The following is a 23096-nucleotide window of genomic DNA, read 5'->3' as shown; positions in this document are numbered from 1 at the left end:
TCTGTTCTTTCTTTAAGGTTTTGGAAGACAACAAATTTTCTGACGGGAAAACTAAGTCAACTGGCATAGATTTATTGATGCAGTTCACACAGACAGATCTGAAAACCAATGACATCAGAATGGAAGCCTTTCACAGCTCCCACTATGGACTGTATACCTGCAGTGACTGTGATAGTTTGACAAAATCCCTCTGTACAGCCTCACTATTATCCAGGTCTGTCTGCAGGGAAAGAACCTTCTGCTTCATCCTGTACACATCCTGCTCCAGCTGCGTCTATAAACACAACAACTAGGTAAATAAATAAGTACATTTGCGCATGGTACATAATCTAATCTAGGCTCACAACACGTACAAATTACACCGAGTCACCCACTTTACAAACTATGCAGAAAAAGAAGTGGCTTGTAACCAAAGTCAATCCTAACCTGTACCTTATGGGGTTCAACAAGTGTACCAGGTATTATTAAAATCCTTCAACCCTTTCATGCATTATTGTCCAGACTCCATATTTTTTGGTAAATTCTAAATTTAAATGGGCAATGAATCTATAAACAAGAGGGCCCTGAAGGCCCTGTATCGCTCACCTGATCCAATTCAAGTGTGAAATAAGTGTTTTCAGGGCGAGGGCAATTGTGACAGGGGGTTAGATCCTTCCTAGTGACCAAGTTTTTTTTAATATCACGGATGATTTTTTTAATATCACAGATGATCCAGTTGTAAACCTTACCTTGCTGTAATAAGTACATTCTGACCAGGTTTCATATAGATAAAGTAGAAAATATGGCCTCAACAGTGTTTTAACAATGTTTTCTATGATTTGACCTCGGTGACCTAGTTTTTGAACTCAGGTTACCCAGTTTCAAACTTGACATAGACTTCATAAACACAAACATTCTGACATAGTTTCATGGTGATCAAAGAGAGAATGTAACCTCTACAGTGTTTACAAAGTTTTTCTATGATTTGACCTAGTGGCCTGGTTTTTGACCTCTGATTACCCAGTTTCAAACTCTACCTAAAGATCATTAAGAATAACAGGGGTTTACCAAACAACTTTTAAATCCTTCAACTGTTTCAAGAGCTATTGTGCTGACAATGTGTTTTTGGAACACATTACTTTAATGACCAGTCACTACTCAAAGCTTCTCCAATATGCAGCCCAAACTTTATTTGTTGGGAGTAGAACTAGACACTTAAAGAGGAAGTAGAATTCTTCTTTCAGTTCTTTTTTTCTCTGACAATAACTATGAGTACTTCTGCTCACTGAATTACAGATTTCAACCAACTATCCTCTATGTTTTTAGCCAATTTAACACTCCCAGCTTACTCGTGCATTGGACTGTTCCTCGACCTGTTTCTGGAGCCCCCCTATTATCTGTTTGGACTTGGCCTGGTGCGACCTTATGGACTGCTCTGTCTCACGTAGTCGGCCCTCTGTCTCCGCACGCACACTTGACTCACGCTCCAACTCCGATGTCAGGCTGTCCTGGATCGCTACAAAAAAAACCTTGTCTTTAAAGATGAATCAAATAGTGCAATAATAACAAATCTTCGGTATAATATCGTTCTTTGTTACACTACTAATTTTTACTCTTAATTTTCCTCTCTTACTGAGTGTCTCCTGGATTGTGCTGATCTCCTGTATAAAATAAAGTGTCCCCTCCATGGTGGCTTTCTCCTGTGTGACACTTACCTAGCCTCTCCTGGAGTGTGCTGATCTCCTGTGTAAGTGTCCCCTCCATGGTGGCCTTCTCCTGTGTGAAACTAACCTAGCCTCTCCTGGGGTGTGCTGATCTCCTGTGTAAGTGTCCCCTCCATGGTGGCCTTCTCCTGTGTGACATTTATCTAGCCTCTCCTGGAGTGTACTGAACTCCTGTGTAAGTGTCCCCTCCATGGTGGCCTTCTCCTGTGTGACACTTACCTAACCTCTCCTTGAGTGTGCTGACCTCTTGTGTAAGTGTCTCCTCCATGGTGGCCTTCTCCTATGTGACACTTACCTAGCCTCTCCTTGAGTGTGCTGATCTCCTGTGTAAGTGTCTCCTCCATGGTGGCCTTCTCCTGTGTGACACTTACCTAGCCTCTCCTTGAGTGTGCTGATCTCCTGTGTAAGTGTCTCCTCCATGGTGGCCTTCTCCTATGTGACACTTACCTAGCCTCTCCTTGAGTGTGCTGATCTCCTGTGTAAGTGTCTCTTCCATGGTGGCCTTCTCCTATGTGACACTTACCTAGCCTCTCCTTGAGTGTGCTGATCTCCTGTGTAAGTGTCTCCTCCATGGTGGCCTTCTCCTATGTGACACTTACCTAGCCTCTCCTTGAGTGTGCTGATCTCCTGTGTAAGTGTCTCCTCCATGGTGGCCTTCTCCTGTGTGACACTTACCTAACCTCTCCTTGAGTGTGCTGATCTCCTGTGTAAGTGTCTCCTCCATGGTGGCCTTCTCCTATGTGACACTTACCTAGCCTCTCCTTGAGTGTGCTGATCTCCTGTGTAAGTGTCTCCTCCATGGTGGCCTTCTCCTATGTGACACTTACCTAGCCTCTCCTTGAGTGTGCTGATCTCCTGTGTAAGTGTCTCCTCCATGGTGGCCTTCTCCTATGTGACACTTACCTAGCCTCTCCTTGAGTGTGCTGATCTCCTGTGTAAGTGTCCCCTCCATGGTGGCCTTCTCCTGTGTGAAACTATCCTAGCCTCTCCTGGGGTGTGCTGATCTCCTGTGTAAGTGTCCCCTCCATGGTGGCCTTCTCCTGTGTGACATTTATCTAGCCTCTCCTGGAGTGTACTGAACTCCTGTGTAAGTGTCCCCTCCATGGTGGCCTTCTCCTGTGTGACACTTACCTAACCTCTCCTTGAGTGTGCTGACCTCTTGTGTAAGTGTCTCCTCCATGGTGGCCTTCTCCTGTGTGACATTTACCTAGCCTCTCCTGGAGTGTGCTGATCTCCTGTGTAAGTGTCTCCTCCATGGTGGCCTTCTCCTGTGTGACACTTACCTAACCTCTCCTTGAGTGTGCTGACCTCTTGTGTAAGTGTCTCTTTCATGGTGGCCTTCTCCTGTGTGACACTTACCTAGCCTCTCCTGGAGTGTGCTGATCTCTTGTGTAAGTGTCTCCTCCATGGTGGCCTTCTCCTGTGTGACACTTACCTAACCTCTCCTTGAGTGTGCTGACCTCTTGTGTAAGTGTCTCTTTCATGGTGGCCTTCTCCTGTGTGACACTTACCTAGCCTCTCCTGGAGTGTGCTGATCTCCTGTGTAAGTGTCTCCTCCATGGTGGCCTTCTCCTGTGTGACACTTACCTAACCTCTCCTTGAGTGTGCTGACCTCTTGTGTAAGTGTCTCTTTCATGGTGGCCTTCTCCTGTGTGACACTTACCTAGCCTCTCCTTGAGTGTGCTGACCTCTTGTGTAAGTGTCTCTTTCATGGTGGCCTTCTCCTGTGTGACACTTACCTAGCTTCTCCTGGAGTGTGCTGATCTCTTGTGTAAGTGTCTCCTCCATGGTGGCCTTCTCCTGTGTGACACTTACCTAGCCTCTCCTTGAGTGTACTGAACTCTTGTGTAAGTGTCTCCTCCATGGTGGCCTTCTCCTGTGTGACACTTACCTAGCCTCTCCTTGAGTGTGCTGACCTCTTGTGTAAGTGTCTCCTCCATGGTGGCCTTCTCCTGTGTGACACTTACCTAACCTCTCCTTGAGTGTGCTGACCTCTTGTGTAAGTGTCTCTTTCATGGTCGCCTTCTCCTGTGTGACACTTACCTAGCCTCTCCTTGAGTGTGCTGACCTCTTGTGTAAGTGTCTCCTCCATGGTGGCCTTCTCCTGTGTGACACTTACCTAACCTCTCCTTGAGTGTGCTGACCTCTTGTGTAAGTGTCTCTTTCATGGTCGCCTTCTCCTGTGTGACACTTACCTAGCCTCTCCTTGAGTGTACTGAACTCTTGTGTAAGTGTCTCCTCCATGGTGGCCTTCTCCTGTGTGACACTTACCTAGCCTCTCCTTGAGTGTGCTGACCTCTTGTGTAAGTGTCTCCTCCATGGTGGCCTTCTCCTGTGTGACACTTACCTAGCCTCTCCTTGAGTGTGCTGAACTCTTGTGTAAGTGTCTCCTCCATGGTGGCCTTCTCCTGTGTGACACTTACCTAGCTTCTCCTGGAGTGTGCTGATCTCCTGTGTAAGTGTCTCCTCCATGGTGGCCTTCTCCTGTGTGACACTTACCTAACCTCTCCTTGAGTGTGCTGATCTCCTGTGTAAGTGTCTCTTTCATGGTCGCCTTCTCCTGTGTGACACTTACCTAGCCTCTCCTTGAGTGTGCTGATCTCCTGTGTAAGTGTCTCTTTCATGGTCGCCTTCTCCTGTGTGACACTTACCTAGCTTCTCCTGGAGTGTGCTGATCTCCTGTGTAAGTGTCTCCTCCATGGTGGCCTTCTCCTGTGTGACACTTACCTAGCCTCTCCTTGAGTGTGCTGACCTCCTGTGTAAGTGTCTCTTTCATGGTCGCCTTCTCCTGTGTGACACTTACCTAGCTTCTCCTGGAGTGTGCTGATCTCCTGTGTAAGTGTCTCCTCCATGGTGGCCTTCTCCTGTGTGACACTTACCTAGCCTCTCCTGGAGTGTGCTGATCTCCTGTGTAAGTGTCTCCTCCATGGTGGCCTTCTCCTGTGTGACACTTACCTAGCTTCTCCTGGAGTGTGCTGATCTCCTGTGTAAGTGTCTCTTCCATGATGGCCTTCTCCTATGTGACATTTACCTAGCCTCTCCTGGAGTGTGCTGATCTCCTGTGTAAGTGTCTCCTCCATGGTGGCCTTCTACTGTGTGACACTTACCTAGCCTCTCCTGGAGTGTGCTGATCTCCTGTGTAAGTGTCTCCTCCATGGTCGCCTTCTCCTGTGTGACACTTACCTAGCTTCTCCTGGAGTGTGCTGATCTCCTGTGTAAGTGTCTCTTCCATGATGGCCTTCTCCTATGTGACATTTACCTAGCTTCTCCTGGAGTGTACTGATCTCCTGTGTAAGTGTCTCTTCCATGGTGGCCTTCTCCTATGTGACATTTACCTAGCTTCTCCTGGAGTGTACTGATCTCCTGTATAAGTGTCTCCTCCATGGTGGCCTTCTCCTATGTGACACTTACCTAGCTTCTCCTGGAGTGTGTGCTGATCTCCTGTGTAAGTGTCTCTTCCATGATGGCCTTCTCCTGTGTGACACTTACCTAGCTTCTCCTGGAGTGTGCTGACCTCTTGTGTAAGTGTCTCCTCCATGGTGGCCTTCTCCTGTGTGACACTTACCTAGCTTCTCCTGGAGTGTGCTGATCTCCTGTGTAAGTGTCTCCTCCATGGTGGCCTTCTCCTGTTGCTCTGAGACAACCCGGTCCTTCAGGAACAGTATCTCGCTCTTCAATGTCTCCTCAGCGTGCTCCAGGGCAACCTTTGCTGCAATGATCTCCTCACGGTACTTCAACAGCAACAGCTGCATGTCCTACATATAAACAACACATAGGTTACATTAGATTCATGCTGCTGTTTTATCAGCGTATAAACTCTACAATGGAAATAAACATTCTTAAAAAGAAAAAGCCTCAACAAAAACCCTGATTTCTGAGCATGACTGTACAAAAATTGAAGCAGCAAAATATTTCTTGAGAAAGAAATTTAGTTTTAAATACATTAACAAGTCCTTTTGATAGAATGCACTGTATGAATATTTAAATATGCTACAATGTAGAGGTTGGAAATATCTATTGGGTATTCAGGAAGGCAATAACATGTTTGATGGGAGTGTACCATTTTGAACATAAAATAGTTCATGAACAATCCTTCAGAAACTCTTTAAAATATGTGCAGCTTTTAGGGAGAATATTTGTTTGGTTATAATACAGGAAAGGGAATTGAAAACATACTTTTCCTTTATTCTGAAATTATTGAAGAAAATGATCAAACATGATAATAAAAACACTTACATAAATATTAAACAAGAGGGCCAAATGGCCCTGAATCGCTCACCTGTCATATATTGCACATTCTTCCATTATATACAAATATTGAAAACCTAAGCCTATGAACACGGGGCGAGGCCAATTTTGACCCCAGGGCTAAAGTTTGAACAATCTTAATAGTGGTCCGATAAACGATGCTTCATACCAAATATCTCAGGCCTTCGCCTTTTGGTTTCGGAGAAGAAGATTTTTTAAGTTTTCATCATATACATATATAAGGAAACCCATGACCGCCCGGGTGGGGCCATTTTTTGAACCCAGGGCCAAAGATTGAACAATATTGGTACAAGTCAACTAGATGATATATCTTGCCAAATGGCTAAGCTCTTGTCACTACTTGATTTTACGTGTGTATCTATATATGTATATTTGTTATTAATTGTTGTATGTGGCCCATATTTAAAATTGGTATGTGTACTAAATATGTTATCCAGTTTAAATTAAGACGTTACTTGTCTTTGTGAGTTCGGAGAAGATTTTTTAAGTTTTCACTATAACACATATAGAGAAAACCCATCAGCCCCGGGGTGTGACCAATTTTGACCCCAGGGCCATAATTTGAACAAACTTTGTAGAGGTCCACTAGAAGATGAATCATGCCAAATATCTAAGCTCTAAGCCACGTAAGTTCAGAGGAGATGATTTTTGAAGTTTTCACTATAAACATATAGAGAAAACCCATGACCCCCCAAGGGGGCGGGGCCAATTTTGACCCCAAGGCCATAATTTGAACAATCTTTGTAGAGGTCCACTAGACGATGAATCATGCCAAATATCTAAGCTCTAGTCCAAGTAAGTTCAGAGGAGAACATTTTTGAAGTTTTAACTATAAACATATAGAGAATACCCTAACCCCCCGGGGCGGGGCCAATTTTGACCCCAAGGCCATAATTTGAACAATCTTTGTAGAGGTCCACTAGACGATGAATCATGCCAAATATCTAAGCTCTAAGCAACGTAAGTTCAGAGGAGATTTTTGATTTTTTTTACTATAAACATATAGAGAAAACCCATGACCCCCCAGGGGCGGGGCCAATTTTGACCCCAGGGCCATAATTTGAACAATCTTTGTAGAGGTCCACTAGACGATGAATCATACCAAATATCTAAGCTCTAGTCTAAGTAAGTTAAGAGGAGAAGGTTTTTGAAGTTTTAACTATTAACTTATCAAGTATACCCATGACCCCCGGGGCGGGGCCAATTTTGACCCCAAGGCCATAATTTGAACAATCTTTGTAGAGGTCCACTAGACGATGAATCATGCCAAATATCTAAGCTCTAGTCCAAGTAAGTTCAAAGGAGAAGATTTTTGAAGTTTTCACTATAAACATATAGAGAAAACCCATGACCCCCGGGGGCGGGGCTTATTTTGACCCCAAGGCCATAATTTGAACAATCTTTGTAAAGGTCCACTAGACGATGAATCATGCCAAATATCTCAGCTCTAGTCCAAGTAAGTTGAGAGGAGAAGATTTTTTAAGTTTTAACTATAAACATATAGAGAATACCCGTGACCCCCCCGGGGCGGGGCCAATTTTGACCCAAGGGCCATAATTTGAACAATCTTGGTAGAGGACCATTTGGTGATCCTACCTACCATATATCAACGGCCTAAGCCTTGTGGTTTGGGAGAAGAAGATTTTTAAAGTTTTTCCTTTTGGTTGCCATGGCAACCAGAGTTCTGCATGGAATTGAATTCTTTGAACAACTTTGATAGAAGACCACCCAAGGAACATCCCTATGAAGTTTTATTAATATTGGCCCAGCGGTTAAGGAGGAGATGTCGTAAATTGTTGACGGACGACGCACGACGGACAAAAGGCGATTACAAAAGCTCACCTTGTCACAAAGTGACAGGTGAGCAAAAAAAAACAAGTGCCCAACTGTCGCAAAATACGCCTGACCTATTTATGACACCAAGTTTTGTAATAAGTAGTTCATTAAGCCTATTTAGAGGAGTGGGAACTGTTTATACAATTTTTGCCAATTCTAGGGTCATAACGAAAGACCAATATTAGGTTATTTCTATAATTGAAGGGTGATAACTCTTGTGTGCCTAAAGTGATATGGCTGGTTATCAAACTTGTCTGAGATATTCAGCCCATACATATTCAGCTTACATCGAGGTTGTTAGGCAGATTGATGTCCTCATTTTGGAGCTGTTCAGCATGTTTTGAGTGTTTCCCCTGAAGGGAGTCATTCTCCTCCTGTAACCGGACCAGCTCTCTTTGTACCACCTCGCGCTGACTAGACATCTCACGCTGCCAGAGAAAATGTGAATAATTATGTTATGTTTTGAGTGTTTCCTCTGTAGGGAGTCAATCTCCCCCTGTAACCTGCCAGGCTCTCTCTGCACCACCTTGCGCTGGCTAGACATCACAAGCTGCCAGAGAAAACATGTGAATAATTATGTTATGTTTCAAGTGTTTCTCCTGTAACCAGACTAGTACGGCCTTATGCTGGCTTTACATCTTATGCTGCAGCGAAGACACAACACACATTTGGTGTTTTTCATAAGTACATATTTGTAAAGTACTACAATACTTTTTGTTTTTCTTCAAAAATATATAAACAATGATAAAACCACAACTTGAATGCAATACATTTACTTAAAATTCCACATACATGTAAATAACTGTTGTTTGTAGGCATATTCTGATATGTAGATTGCACATAATCAAAGGAGACCAGTCAATCAAATTAAAATACAGGTAATCTTCCAACATTCAATATCATTTAATGGCGGCATTGGAGCCCATTGAAAGAGCCTTTGACACAGACATAATGCTCTACCATTCAATTGCAACACACCATAACTTGGGATTGAACAATACATGGAACCTGCAACAGACCTGTTTTATCATGGTGAACCTCCATGGCAAGTTTTTTGAAAAATCAATAATGCATGGTATAGATACAGCCTGGACACTGCTCGGTCCAGACCAGTCTCATAGTGGACATTTTGACATTTCACCTCTATGTGTATCTTTGAGGTCACGACCTTGGACTGAGTAATTACCCATGTGATCTGTGTTGATCGTTATAAACATTAATGTCTAGTTTTTTTTGTTTTTTTAAATTTTGTAATGCTTTGTTGAGAGGCGGACAGAGACGATGTACAGTCCTATCAACAGTATTTTGTTCAATTTTTGACCTCTAAGTATACTTGACCTTTGAGGTACAAACCTGGGCCTTGTGCCCAACACACCACCTCATCAAGGTGATCCTTCATGGCAAGTTCTTGGAAAATCCTATGTTTGGCCAAGAAACAGCCCAGACAAAAATCATTGTAGCCTTTGACATCTGAGCATGACCTTGATCTTTGAGGTACAGACCTTGTTCTTGTGAGCAACACGCCACCTCATCATGGTTAACCGTCCTGTCAAGTTCTTTAAGAATCTCCTAATGCATGGTCGAGATACAGACAGGATAAGGATCATTTCAACCTTTGAACTCTAAGTGTGACCTTGACCCTTGAGGTACAGACATTTGCCTTGAGCAGGACACGCCACCTCATCATGGAAAACCTTCGTAGCAAGTTTTTTAAAATCCTATAATGCATGGTCAAGATACAGCCCAGACAAGGATCATTTCAACCTTTGACCTCTAAGCATGACCTTGACATTTGAAGTACAGACCCGGGTCTTGTGCAAGACACACCACCTCATCATGGTGAACCTTTAAGGCAAGTATTTTTTTTTAAATCCTATTATGTATGGTCAACATACAGCCTGAACAAGGGTCAGTCTGAATGGATGCACACACTCATGCACACAAATACACTGCCACTGAGACAGCTATGAGTCGCTCACCGCAAGCAGACTTGACAAACATGACCTAGCAATTGATACAAAATTTTGGATAACAATTAGGTATTTCCTTAGCATGTATTATTCATCAAAAAAAGGTGGTACAGAAAGGTTTTGAAATAAACCAAGTTTCGGTTATAAGATTCAATTTTGACCATTTTTATACAGCAAAATTAAACTACATTATTAGAACTCACCTCACGAGCATGATGAGATAGATGTCTTATAAGTACAAATATCTTTTGCGATAATGAATTTGCTCATAAGTTATACATGTATATTCTACAAGTAAATTGGATAATTCTTTTTTGGTGTACCGGTAAATTAACCCAAAACTCGGAATTACCTCTAAAATACAATTTTAATACCATTTTCATGAACCTCTTCCTCAGCTAATATCTGAGGTTGTAATGACTTGAAATTGTTTAATAAACCTTGATGTCTTGAGAATGTGAGATGTTTAAATAGCAAATATGGCATTCCTGAGTCCTAGTGCATACCATCTGGTCCTGCAGCTCCATGTGTGTGTTTGTTGTCTGTTGCCGTAGTTCACTGATGTACCTCTCACACTCCTTTGTCTTGTGAGACATCACGCTTATCTGTCAACAACAAAAGTAAAGCTGCTCAAGTAGCTACAATAACCTCTCATCTAGTTCAATTATTATCATCTATCACTCTATGGGGATTGTTACAATGATGAGTATATGAAAAAGGCAAGCATAACAAGTCTGCAATCCATAGTTCTGCATCTGTTAATCAAGTCAAAGATTGACTAAATGTATTTCATGAACAGATCGACCTTGCAGACCACTGCGTACACCCACCTCCTCTATCTGCTCATGAGCAGCCGTGCGCAGTTTCTCCTCCAGCTCAGAGACATACTGTTTCTGGCTGTCAATGGTCTGTTTCTGGGCGTGCGACTCCCTCTCCAGAGCCCGGAAACTCGCCTGCTCCTGTCGGAACTCATCCTGAACGCCCTGTAGCTGGGCCTCGTAGTTGTTACACATGTCACACGGCCGGCCAAGCTTCTCACGTGCACCTCGCAGCTGCAGACATACACCAACAAGTTATAGATAAAACACACGAGAGACCACAAGAGGAGAGAGCAAAGCGATTGATACTTAAATTGTATTGCAACATTGTGAATCTTTTTACTTACTTATAATTGATTGTATGTTTTATACCGTTTTAACTTTTTTACAAATATATTTGTGAGCACCAGTTAACAGTCAGAAGTTTAAGCCTGGAGGAATTGTATACCTCTTCCTGTAGTAGGCTCCACTCTCGGTCACTGACAAGTCTTCTCCCCTCCAGGGACACACCCTCCTGCTTCAACTTGGCGCTTGCAACAAGGCTTTTTCTAGCCTCGTTCTCTGGGGTTGGGTCTGCAGGATTTGACAGCATTTAAATCAAATGTGTTCGACTGGCCTTTTAAGTCAATAATGGGACTGAGTCAAAACTAATTGAAGCAAGAGCTATATGCACATTCTTACTGGTAACATGTTTACAAAGTTTAATGTGCATATTTTGAATAGTTACTTATTTTAAATAGTTACTAAGTTACAGACAAGTTTTAACAACTTGTAACAACAAGTATTTAAGCCAGTGTTATGTACTTTGTTACACATGTGCATTTTGTAACTAGTAACATCTGTTCGAAGTTCCATGTACATAACTTTTTCAAACCATAAAGAAGCATAACTTGCTATTATTATTTAAGTCAGTGTTATGGACATTGCAGTACATGTGTATGTTGTATCTGGCAACATGTCTGAGTACCTAGTTCTATTTGAATATCTTGATAAATATATTTTTATGGCCAAGGCTGAAGATTCTGCACAATGACGTTGATGATACCAAGTCTTTGACAATAACTTTTTTTTCTTCAAAAAACAAAGAAACTAGAAAGAAATAATGTTAATGTTACATAAATAATCCTCAAAAATCCTTGTACAGATAAATGACAGAATCTAACCCATGATAGCCCGGACTTGTGCCTCTGTGAGCGATGGCAGGTTGATCACTTTCTCTGGACTGATACGTATGGTGAGGTTGTCTGCCTCGTTCAGTGACCGAGTCTCGTGAGCGCCACCATCGATCAAGTCCTGTTCTGACAGTGAGGCTATCTCAGAGTTGGAGTGGGACTTCTTCAAGGAGGCGGGGATGGGTTCCGCAAGGCTGCTGTCGTCGAAGGCGAAAGAGTCCAGGGAGGCAGTGGAATTTATGGACGTATTGGAGACACTGTGGTCACGTGACAGGTCCAGCAGCTTCGGGTCTTTCTTACGTAACTTCTGGAAAGCAGATGCGACAGTTGTAATGATAAAATTATGAGTTTTTGCAGATATGTTAAGTTGGCTAAGCCTGACAATAGTTTTAAATTTTGTTTTATTCATGTTTAAAACAAGCAACGCGATCTGCTGATCTTATCTTAAATATAACAAATGAAATAATTAATCAAACATTCATCCGACTTCTTTTGAGGTCATTTTAGTCAAGATACAAATACTTCTTTACAATATCATTTCCATATTCATGAAAACAACATCAACTGTTTTTAGTTGCTTTTTGTTTAGACGTTTACAGAATAACTGTATTACATGTATCTGTATTTTGAACAGCAGTCATAAAATGACATGTAGACATACCTTTGTGGCTTCCTCTACTTTTTTTGCAGCGTCTAAAATAAATACCATTTTGTGATATCATAATCATTGCAAATACAGCAGCTACAAATAGCATTCCAATCTTAACAGTAAAAGAACAAATAGTCTATAAATGTAGGAGTCTACCCATCACTGTCTTCTTTTAAAAACGCTACCTTACAAATACAAGACAGAAGACTGCCTCAACAATCCTAACATAACTAACAGAAGAGATGTTTGTCAGACATAATGCTGCTCGAGTACCGTTTATCAGAAACATGTGGAAGAATGAATCAAGATGTTTTAACAAGAAATGCACTGATTATTAATTTCAGACCTTGAACTGCAGACAAAGTTTTCATGAGGCTGTTAACTATGACCTTGACTTTGGTCTACTAACACCCTTCAAACAGGGGTCATACTAGTCAACCTGACATTGAAGATTCACTGTACAAAACTCTGTTGAGTTATTATGCGGAAAATGTTTTCATTGAGCACCTTTAACTTACTGACCTCAAAACATAGGGGTCATCTGTTCACTTATATTTGCCCATAGACTGGCTTCAACTATCTGCCTGTAGACTGGCTTCAACTATCTGCCTGTAGACTGGCTTCAACTATATTTGCCTGAAGACTGGCCTCACTTTTAATATTCAGAAGACTGGCCTCACCTTTTAATATTCAGAAGACTGGCCTCACCTTTAATATTCAGAAGACTGGCCTCACCTATACTGTGAAATCATAAATATTTGTGGGACAATAAATTTCATGGATTTCGTTGATTGGCTTATCCACGAATTCAAGATCCCAATGAAAATTTGACCTTTAATTCTGAAATCATACTGGCAATCTAAAAGGGTATACATGTATTCTCAATAATATACATGGTTGAGGTATACAACTTACAAGAACCTAAATCATTGTTTATTTTACTAGTAATATGTTTTATATTATATATTATTTAACCTCAATGATAATTCATAAAAGTCAATTATTAGTACTTGCATTCAGTTTTTTGTACTGCCTTGCCGCATTGCCAGAACATTAAAGCAAGCTATTTATCAATCTCCTGTGAGGCACATACAATACATGCAGATAATCAATCTCATGTGTTAAAGCGTCGCCACTTTATTTAGTTTCTTTGATCAAATATTTAATCAATTATTTGATTAAACGCTCTTCCCGTGTTTTAACAATTCCCAAAAAATCTTAATTGACATTCAATGGATTCACCTTTTGATAACCTGGATGTGGGTGCATCTTTATTAATGACTCTTAAATTACCTATCAAGCTATAATTGACATGGAATAATTGACATAAAGTCCCATTAAAGGGTCATATTATATATATATAAGATACATAGCACGAGATCGGCACATGGTGAATTTGCAGACGATTTAGGCCAACAGTTAGGAAAATTTTCTCAAAAAATGAAAATCCATGAATTTAAGTACCCCTGAAATTGTCCTTTTTCGAAAAACCACGAAATTTCAAGCCCACAAATATAAATGATTTCACAGTATATGCCTGTAGACTTGCCTCACCTATATTTGCCTGTAGACTTGCCTCACCTATATTTGCCTGTAGACTTGCCTCACCTATATTTGCCTGTAGACTTGCCTCACCTATATTTGCCGGTAGACTGGCCTCACCTATATTTGCCCATTTACTGGCCTCACCTATATTTGTCTGCAGACTGGCCTCACCTATACTTGTCTGTAGACTGGCCTCACCTATACTTGTCTGTAGACTGGCCTCACCTATATTTGCCTGTAGACTGGCCTCACTTATATTTGCCTGTAGACTGGCCTCACTTATATTTGCCTGTAGACTGGCTTCACTTATATTTGCCTGTAGACTGGCCTCAGCTATATTTGCCTGTAGACTGGCCTCAATTATATTTGCCTGTAGACTGGCCTCACCTATATTTGTCTGTAGACTGGCCTCACTTATATTTGCCTGTAGACTGGCCTCACATATATTTTCCTGTAGACTGGCTTCCCTTATATTTGCCTGTAGACTGACCTCACCTTTATTTGCCTGTAGACTGGCCTCACTTATATTTGCCTGTAGACTGGCCTCACTTATATTTGCCTGTAGACTGGCCTCACCTATATTTGCCTGTAGACTGGCCTCCTGCTGCTGCCTCTTTCTAGCTTCCTCCAACTCTTTCACCTTTCTCTCCTGGGCCTCACGCTCCTGGTCTTTCTTCTGTTGCTCTGAAACACAAACAGCCAAAAGCTATTAGCTGCCAATATCTTGATACTTCCACCCATGCATGTACGCACAGCTAGCAATTAGAAACAGTAGACCTATTAACTATTGTGTCTCTCCCATACTGTAGAACGAAGGTTTTGCTGATAAAACTTTTGTTTTGTATTCAAGGAGGAATTTAGAAAAACCTTTGGTCTCTAGATGTTTGTAGACAGTTAAACTAGTAGTTACTGAGCTTCTTGCCTAGGTAATGTTATCCTGTGCAGGTAATCATAAAACATCTGAAGTCATTTCTTAACTAAAGCTAGTCTCAAAGAAGTCAGACCCAACGTGGAGCACCGTTGATTAACAAAGAACATCCCGGATCAAGAGATATCTTGATCTGGGTGATACTTGGGGATATTGTGTCCACAGTACCTCGACGGTCGCAAAAACATTGTCACCAGCCCGGACCCTACACAGCACCACAACTGATAAACCAGAGCCAACACGGATTACTCCAGTACCACAATGGCATTCATCTGTGTTTGGTCTGGAATGAACATGTATGGTTCGGGTTGCTCCAGGGTGATCTATTTCCAACAAATGCCGGATCGCCCAGGCTCAACAGGGTGACACTACATTTGTTTAACCAAAATATGGAGGCACTGCAGGCTGATGTGGTCGATTGCACAGATGCAACTGACCAGGCATGCTTGAGGTATTATTCCAAATCAACCATACCAGCCAAGAGCCTCTGTTGCTCGGCGGAGAGGAGCCCTTCCATCCGTCTCATGTCCATCATCATGAGTCGCTGAGACTCAAGGAACTGGTCATTGGCCATCTGCCACGTCTCCTTCAGCTGTGAGTGGCCACGTTTCTCCTCGTCAAGAATACTGCACACTGAAAGCACAATTGGACGGTGTGTCAGAAACACAGACATTGAGCAAATATACCCAGTGTGAGGCGGTCGTGACCAATTGGTGGTGTGTTACCTGTTAGACATGAACAGCTAAAGGATGTGTGAGTGACAAACAATGTTTGTGTAATACAATTTCTACATTTTCTGACTTTTAAACTGAAATTATACAGAAAAATGAACATATTTTGGACTAATTTTTGAGCCATTTTCTGTTACTTAAATCAGTCAAGCTTGGCCAAAATCCATCCAGACCAACAAATTATCAGTTTGGAGAAGCCCTACATCAGATACATACCAAGAATGTCACGACCGCCCTAAATTGCTTAGATGAATGAGTTTTAAACATTTGTTTTTTTTATTAGAATAAATGAGTTTATGGCAATGCAACTATGGATTAAACTATGACCAAGTATTGTCAATGTGTGGTTGAGGTCATCCAAGTACAACGTAAGTGCAACATTGATATTTGATTACAAAACTGTACACATGGTCCAAATTTTCATTGCTTTAGCTTCAAAATAAGATGCTTCATAACAAATATCATAATTTAAACAAACCTTGTAGAGGACCGCTAGACAGTGTAACACACTAAAAACTAAGCCTCCTTTTGTCAATAAGAATTTTAAAGTTTTTCCTTTTAGTTGCCATGGTGACCAGAGTTCTGCATTGAATTTATTTCTTTGAACAATTTTGAAAGGGCACTATCCAAAGAGCATACCAGTGTAGTTTCATCTAAATTGGCCTCGGCGTTGGTTTAGAAGGAAATGTCGTTTGAAGCAATTGGAAAAGATCACCCTGAACATGTAGAGCTCAGATGAGCTTAGAAGTATGAAACACATATAAGAACTCCAATGTGTTACCTTCGCTGAGTTCTTCCCTGAGTTTGTCATTCTCATCCTGCATTGCGGTCTTCTGTGTGTTGATGACGGCCACGAACATCTCCAGGTCCGTACGAGACGCCTTCTCGGCCTTCAGGTACTTTATCAGCTTCTCAATCTATAACAGTTTAAGCTAATTAATGCATTGACAGGACTTTGTTTCAATTTAAGTCAAACAATTAATATCAAAATGCAGAAATTTTCATAACAATTTTCCTTAATGCTATGTTTTTGCTGAAATAAATCTGTTTTTTTTAGCCCAATTCAAGATTTTGATATCTGCCATGACTTTTTGCATTGCGTTTCAAACTGTTTTAATACATGTAGTGCAGAAAGTAAAACTGTGATTAGTTTTATATTGTTCACATAAATTATTTCAGTACATTGTCAATACAGCTTTTATACGGGGTATACAAAACTTGTTCAAAATAATTGGTCCAAAGAAACACATATATTCTTCAAAACATACCATGACAAAAAGAAATATCAAGATGGTAGATGCAGTGTGTTGTCATGCTTGAGAGTTAAGCGAAGGATTAGTGGAGAGATGTTTCATGAATAAAGCCAGTGTTTACCTTCTCCTCCGGGTTTGTGATTTCGTCGAGTGAGGGCAGGGAAGTGGTCTTCACTGGACTTGTCGGCAATTCCCCTGTATCCGCGGAGACTAGCCGCTCCTGGAGCTGACACACAGATGCACAAACATTCAGGACAGAGCAGTGAAAGATCCCATTAGCAAGACAACAGGGAATTACAAAGCATTTAAACAAAGTTATTGAACTCCTTGGGCATAAATAATAGCACAGATCAGAAAATGAACCAAGAGGGAAGTGATCTGACAAGAAAGCAAGTAGTAAGAATAAACTACAAAACATATGTCAGAGATGATATGGCCTCTTTCAGAACTCTTTTTGTACATTTAATCAAACAGATGCCCTTAAAATGTTAATTTTATACCAGAATTCCGCCACCTAGGGCAGCCACAATTTTTCATGTTATGGTCACCATGACCTTAACCTTTGACACCAATACGGGCCATGCAATCATCATGACCAGTATAGGTAACAAGCTTGAAGACCTAGCACCAAGTTGTTCAAAAGTAATCGATTGGAGACTAAAGTTTGATGACAATGACACAGCCATTGCTGCCCGCAGAACAAAGTAATCCCTACATGTCTGACATGCTTTGCAGGCGACACAAAAACAAACCTGTGACTTTACACTACCTGAATTTTCTGTCTTTCCAACATTTTTATATCATCTTCTCTACTTTTCAGCTTCTCTTTCAATGCTTCTATTTCTTTTTCGAGGGGCATCACCACAGACTTGAGAATTTCTGCATCTTGTTGTGCCTATAGATAGAGATTAACAAGTAAGAACAGAGCAACTTAACATAAGTTATGCTTGTAGACACAGATTTAAAAGTAAGCACAGCACTTCTCCACATATCTTGAGCCTGCTGACAGAGACTTACAAGTTAGCACAGCACTTGTCCACATAAATTGCTCCTAAAGACAGAGGCTAACTATTAGCACAGCACTACTCCACATAACTTGCCCCTGTAGACAGAGACTAACTAGTTAGCACAGCACTACTCCACATAAATTGCTCCTGTAGACAGAGACTAACTAGTTAGCACAGCACTACTCCACATAACTTGCCCCTGTAGACAGAGACTAACTAGTTAGCACAGCACTACTCCACATAACTTGCCCCTGTAGACAGAGACTAACTAGTTAGCACAGCACTTCTCCACATATCTTGAGCCTGCTGACAGAGACTTACAAGTTAGCACAGCACTACTCCACATAAATTGCTCCTGCAGACAGAGACTAACTAGTTAGCACAGCACTACTCCACATAACTTACTCCTGTAGACAGAGACTAACTAGTTAGCACAGCACTACTCCACATAACTTTCCCCTGTAGACAGAGACTAACTAGTAAGCACATCACTTCTCTACATATCTTGAGCCTGCTGACAGAGACTTACAAGTTAGCACAGCTCTTCTCCACATAACTTGCTCCTGTAGACAGAGACTAACTAGTTAGCACAGCACTACTCAACATAACTTGCTCCTGTAGACAGAGACTAACTAGTTAGCACAGCACTACTCCGCATAACTTGCTCCTGTAGACAGAGACTAACTAGTTAGCACAGCACTACTCCACATAACTTGCTCCTGTAGACAGAGACTAACTAGTTAGCACAGCACTACTCCACATAACTTGCTCCTGTAGACAGAGACTTACAAGTTAGCACAGCTCTTCTCCACATAACTTGCTCCTGTAGACAGAGACTAACTAGTTAGCACAGCACTACTTCACATAACTTGCTCCTGTAGACAGAGACTAACTAGTTAGCACAGCACTTCTCCACATAAATTGCTCCTGCAGACAGAGTCTAACTAGTTAGCACAGCACTACTCCACATAACTTGCTCTTGTAGACAGAGACTAACTGCACTACTCCACATAACTTGCTCCTGTAGACAGAGACTAACTAGTTAGCACTGCACTACTCCACATAACTTGCTCATGTAGACAGAGACTAACTATTTAGCACAGCACTTCTCCACATAAATTGCTCCTGTAGACAGAGACTAACTAGTTAGCACAGCACTACTCCACATAAATTGCTCCTGTAGACAGAGACTTACTAGTTAGCACAGCACTTCTCCACATAAATTGCTCATGTAGACAGAGACTAACTGCACTACTCCACATAACTTGCTCCTGTAGACAGAGACTAACTAGTTAGCACTGCACTATTCCACATAACTTGCTCCTGTAGAAAGAGACTAACTAGTTGGCACAGCACTTAACCACATAACTTGCTCCTGTAGACAGAGACTAACTAGTTAGCACAGCACTACTCCACATAACTTGCTCCTGTAGACAGAGACTAACTAGTTAGCACAGCACTTCTCCACATAACTTGCTCCTGTAGACAGAGACTAACTAGTTAGCACAGCACTACTCCACATAACTTGCTCCTGCAGACAGAGACTAACTATTAAGCACAGCACTTCTCCACATAACTTGCTCCTGTAGACAGAGACTAACTAGTTAGCACAGCACTACTCCACATAACTTGCTCCTGTAGACAGAGACTAACTAGTTAGCACAGCACTACTCCACATAACTTGCTCCTGTAGACAGAGACTTACTAGTTAGCACTGCACTACTCCACATAACTTGCTCCTGTAGACCGAGACTAACTATTTAGCACAGCACTACTCCACATAACTTGCCCCTGTAGACAGAGACTAACTAGTTAGCACAGCACTTCTCCACATAACGTGCTCCTGTAGACAGAGACTAACTAGTTATCACAGCACTTCTCCACATAAATTGCTCCTGTAGACAGAGACTAACTGCACTACTCCACATAACTAAAACTTTGTTTAGATTTGCCATTTATATACTAGCGTTCTAAAGCTCCGCATAAACCTTATGATTTATTACTATTTTTTAAGCTTACAAACAGTATGAACACTCAGACAGGACCTTGCAAACCCAGCAAGCATGCTACCTAAACCCTCTTCATGCATTCATACAGTATTTACATTTTGTGTATATAGACAGGACTATAATTAATTACATATAATACCAGAATGTATGTCAGGCAATTGAATGGTGACATAATGGCATAATTCACCAATTTAGTAAACATGCCTACAACCTTTTTCATTGAGTCTTCCAAGGTGTTGGCGTCACTATGAGCCCCGAGTGATGATGTGCCGCGAGATACAATGTCAGCCACCGACGACAAAAAACTCTTTCTGAAAACAGAGGAGAACTTTATTTGTATAGATTTATTAAATGTACTTCGCTCTTCAATATCAAAAATCAAAATTCATGAAGTTTAAATATTCATCACATGATCTCATTTAGTTAAAATATTGCAGATATTATTTTATTAGTAAAACCACACATTGCAGCTCAGCCAGAATGTGGCTCAAGCCAGACATACAGAACATGCATGGAAGTTATGAAAGTCATACCCCTTATCTAGTGTCCTCTCCTGTGAGAGTCGTGAGCGTATAGACTGAATCTCCTCCTCGTAGTTCTCGTTCAGCTCATGCAGTTTCGCCCGCTCAGACTCGTACTGGGCTGCCGTTGAGCTTGACGCCTCCTCCGCAGCATCTGGCATACATATGCACTTTTATAGATGAAGGCTCGAGTAAACTAGTGTTTGTACATTTGTAAGAGAGCTGCACATTTTGATGATGTCACTCCATGTTGCCATTAGTTACTATTAGACATACTACATGTGGTGTACTTAAATTAATAATTCTGATGTGATTTATCTGCTCATATTACTTAAACAAAATAATCCAATAGAATATAATATGCCACAATTAAATTCCACAGGTAAAAACCAGAAATGTGTGCAAATTCATACATGTCATCAATTGCAGGTCACATAAGCAACATAGAGCTAGGGATTGAATCTAGGACCACTCAAGTAAAACCAGATAGCTACATACATGCCATATTCCCCAGCTTGACAAATTTTTAAACAACCCCTGGGTTCACCTATAAATTATTCAGCTATGTCAAGTTTACCACAGGGTTGAATTTCATCAGCGTGTTAACAATAATGCCCTCACTGCCCTGTAGCTTACCGGTAATTGGATTATCGATGGATGGTATTTATATACACTATACTAACACGATCAGTCAGGCACAGGCTTTGCTTGTTATACTGTTTTGATAGCATCTTTGATCTTGATTTTATGGAAATTGCATAATAACTTCCAAGCATAATGACTAAAAAAGAAATATTTTCATTTATTTTCAGAGCCAATCAAAGGACATTGTACTTCTTCAACTCATACCAATGTTAAAAGGATTGATAGAGATAAAACAGAATTATTTGGAAATTTACAGATTGCATGGTCATGGTCTCCACCTCCTGTTGGCACTGCTGTCTTATCTTACCACGGAGTAATGCCTGCATGGTCTTCACCTCCTGTTGGAACTGCTGTCTTATCTTACCTCGGAGCAATGCCTGCATGGTCTCCACCTCCTGTTGGCACTGCTGTCTTATCTTACCTCGGAGTAATGCCTGCATGGTCTCCACCTTCTATTGGTACTGCTGTGTAATCTTACCCCGGAGTAATGCCTGCATGGTCTCCACCTCCTGTTGGCACTGCTGTCTTATCTTGGAAATCTCCTCTTCTTTGTTGGTCTCTGAGATGGACACTGCTGCATTGATGTCCGCTAGCTCCCCACGTGCCAACACCAGCTCCTCCGACATTCGTTCAACCTCATCTCGGCAATCTTTCAGCTCAGCTACATGGATACACCCAAAGTATAAACATTAGATATTAAATTAGTTAGTAATTTAGACTTGAATTTCAATTATAATGTTGAGGGTAACACAGCCACACCTTCCAATAACTCTTAGCCCTGGAGTTTCTGGAGATAGTATACAATGAAAGCATTTATTCCATGAATCTAAAGCCAAGTATCTTAAGATGCATCATGCACGTCTGTATTGTCCAGTAGTTCAGTAAGCATAATTATTATTTAAAATAACATAAAATTGTTCCATTGAGTAAGTATCACAGATACTATCTTTTATTCTCATCATCAAGAACTTAACATACATTTAAAAATCTGATTGAAATTCAAAGCAAATCACTTATGTACAGTTGCCAAATGTAGCACAACTGAAATGCTAGGAATTGTGACCCTTTGGATTCCACAGGGCTTCTCAAAACCAACAATTTGCTGGTCTGGTTTTCTCATTCTTTTTTTTTATAATACACAAACATTTTAATTCACACATTCCCAAATAGACAGGGGATATCCTTGAGGGTAATAACTTTGGGTTAATTGACTTCGCTGCTTTATTACACCAAAGATAAGTCCAGTTGCCATCTTTTTCTCATGTACAGTAACACAATTTGCACACTTCTGCTACGAAGGGTCATAATCACTTATGATGTCATTGAATCATTCATTGTTACTCTCTGAAGCTTTAAAATTCTGAAAAAAATAACCCAGTAATGCTCTTATTATAGGATATCAACCGTGACATGCTTGATTTTATAACTGAAGAGACTAAATTTCAATATCATGGAGACTGCAAAGAGTTTATTGACTTGACATTATTGACAGCTTATAAATGTCAATTTAAGAACATACTATGAAATATTTGTTGTCTCCTTTTGTTGCAAATAGTGACAATGATGATCACCAGTGGGAGCCCCAAGTCATGTACAGTACACTCATACTATGAGTCTCATAGTGTAAGACCCACTATTCTTGACCAAAACAATGAATTTCAATTGATTGTCTTTTCGCTTTCCACAGCGTACGACTATGACTATGAGGTGGCTGAAGAATTGCCATCACAACGCTCCTAGTAGGAAACACCGCAAAAACTCTATGAGAATATCATTTAATTTTACAATGTAAATCGGCTATAATTGTACTAAGCACCGCTTACAAATTGCAACATCACAAACAATTATTGACAGAATTCACATTAGGTAAATGTGTGACTACTCATATACATATACATGTACCTTCTTTCTGCAGAAAGATCTCCTTGAAGCGTGCTCGTTTTTGGCCAAACTCTGCCTCATTTTCCTCCTTTGCTTTCAGAAATTCTCTCTCCTTCTCTTCCAACTGTTCGACCCGCATTTTCAACTTTAACAGTTCAT

At 41.0% G+C, this 23096-nt stretch overlaps 1 protein-coding gene across 2 annotated transcripts in view; it reads right to left on the bottom strand.

Annotated features, from left to right (window-relative positions):
• Nucleotides 1-23096, bottom strand: part of LOC128231725 (rab GTPase-binding effector protein 1-like) — a 29401-nt gene that overhangs the window by 4273 nt on the left and 2032 nt on the right. Inside the window, exons 2-19 of one of the 2 annotated variants that reach the window (XM_052944851.1) lie at nucleotides 22959-23096; nucleotides 21535-21717; nucleotides 20424-20565; nucleotides 20102-20201; nucleotides 17644-17769; nucleotides 16996-17100; nucleotides 16403-16538; nucleotides 15365-15523; nucleotides 14539-14646; nucleotides 12430-12461; nucleotides 11760-12075; nucleotides 11045-11169; nucleotides 10609-10830; nucleotides 10285-10383; nucleotides 8096-8236; nucleotides 5269-5458; nucleotides 1329-1495; nucleotides 158-274 (exon numbers count right to left, since the gene is read on the bottom strand). In XM_052944851.1, the coding sequence (XP_052800811.1) occupies nucleotides 158-274; nucleotides 1329-1495; nucleotides 5269-5458; nucleotides 8096-8236; nucleotides 10285-10383; nucleotides 10609-10830; nucleotides 11045-11169; nucleotides 11760-12075; nucleotides 12430-12461; nucleotides 14539-14646; nucleotides 15365-15523; nucleotides 16403-16538; nucleotides 16996-17100; nucleotides 17644-17769; nucleotides 20102-20201; nucleotides 20424-20565; nucleotides 21535-21717; nucleotides 22959-23096 (2606 nt within the window). The remainder of the gene's footprint in view (nucleotides 1-157; nucleotides 275-1328; nucleotides 1496-5268; nucleotides 5459-8095; nucleotides 8237-10284; nucleotides 10384-10608; nucleotides 10831-11044; nucleotides 11170-11759; nucleotides 12076-12429; nucleotides 12462-14538; nucleotides 14647-15364; nucleotides 15524-16402; nucleotides 16539-16995; nucleotides 17101-17643; nucleotides 17770-20101; nucleotides 20202-20423; nucleotides 20566-21534; nucleotides 21718-22958) is intronic. The other variant, XM_052944852.1, reaches the window with a different exon arrangement.

This window comes from Mya arenaria, chromosome 4, assembly GCF_026914265.1.
Source record: "Mya arenaria isolate MELC-2E11 chromosome 4, ASM2691426v1".
In the NCBI taxonomy this organism is placed as follows: domain Eukaryota; kingdom Metazoa; phylum Mollusca; class Bivalvia; order Myida; family Myidae; genus Mya; species Mya arenaria.
This window is presented reverse-complemented; position numbering and strand designations above follow the sequence as displayed.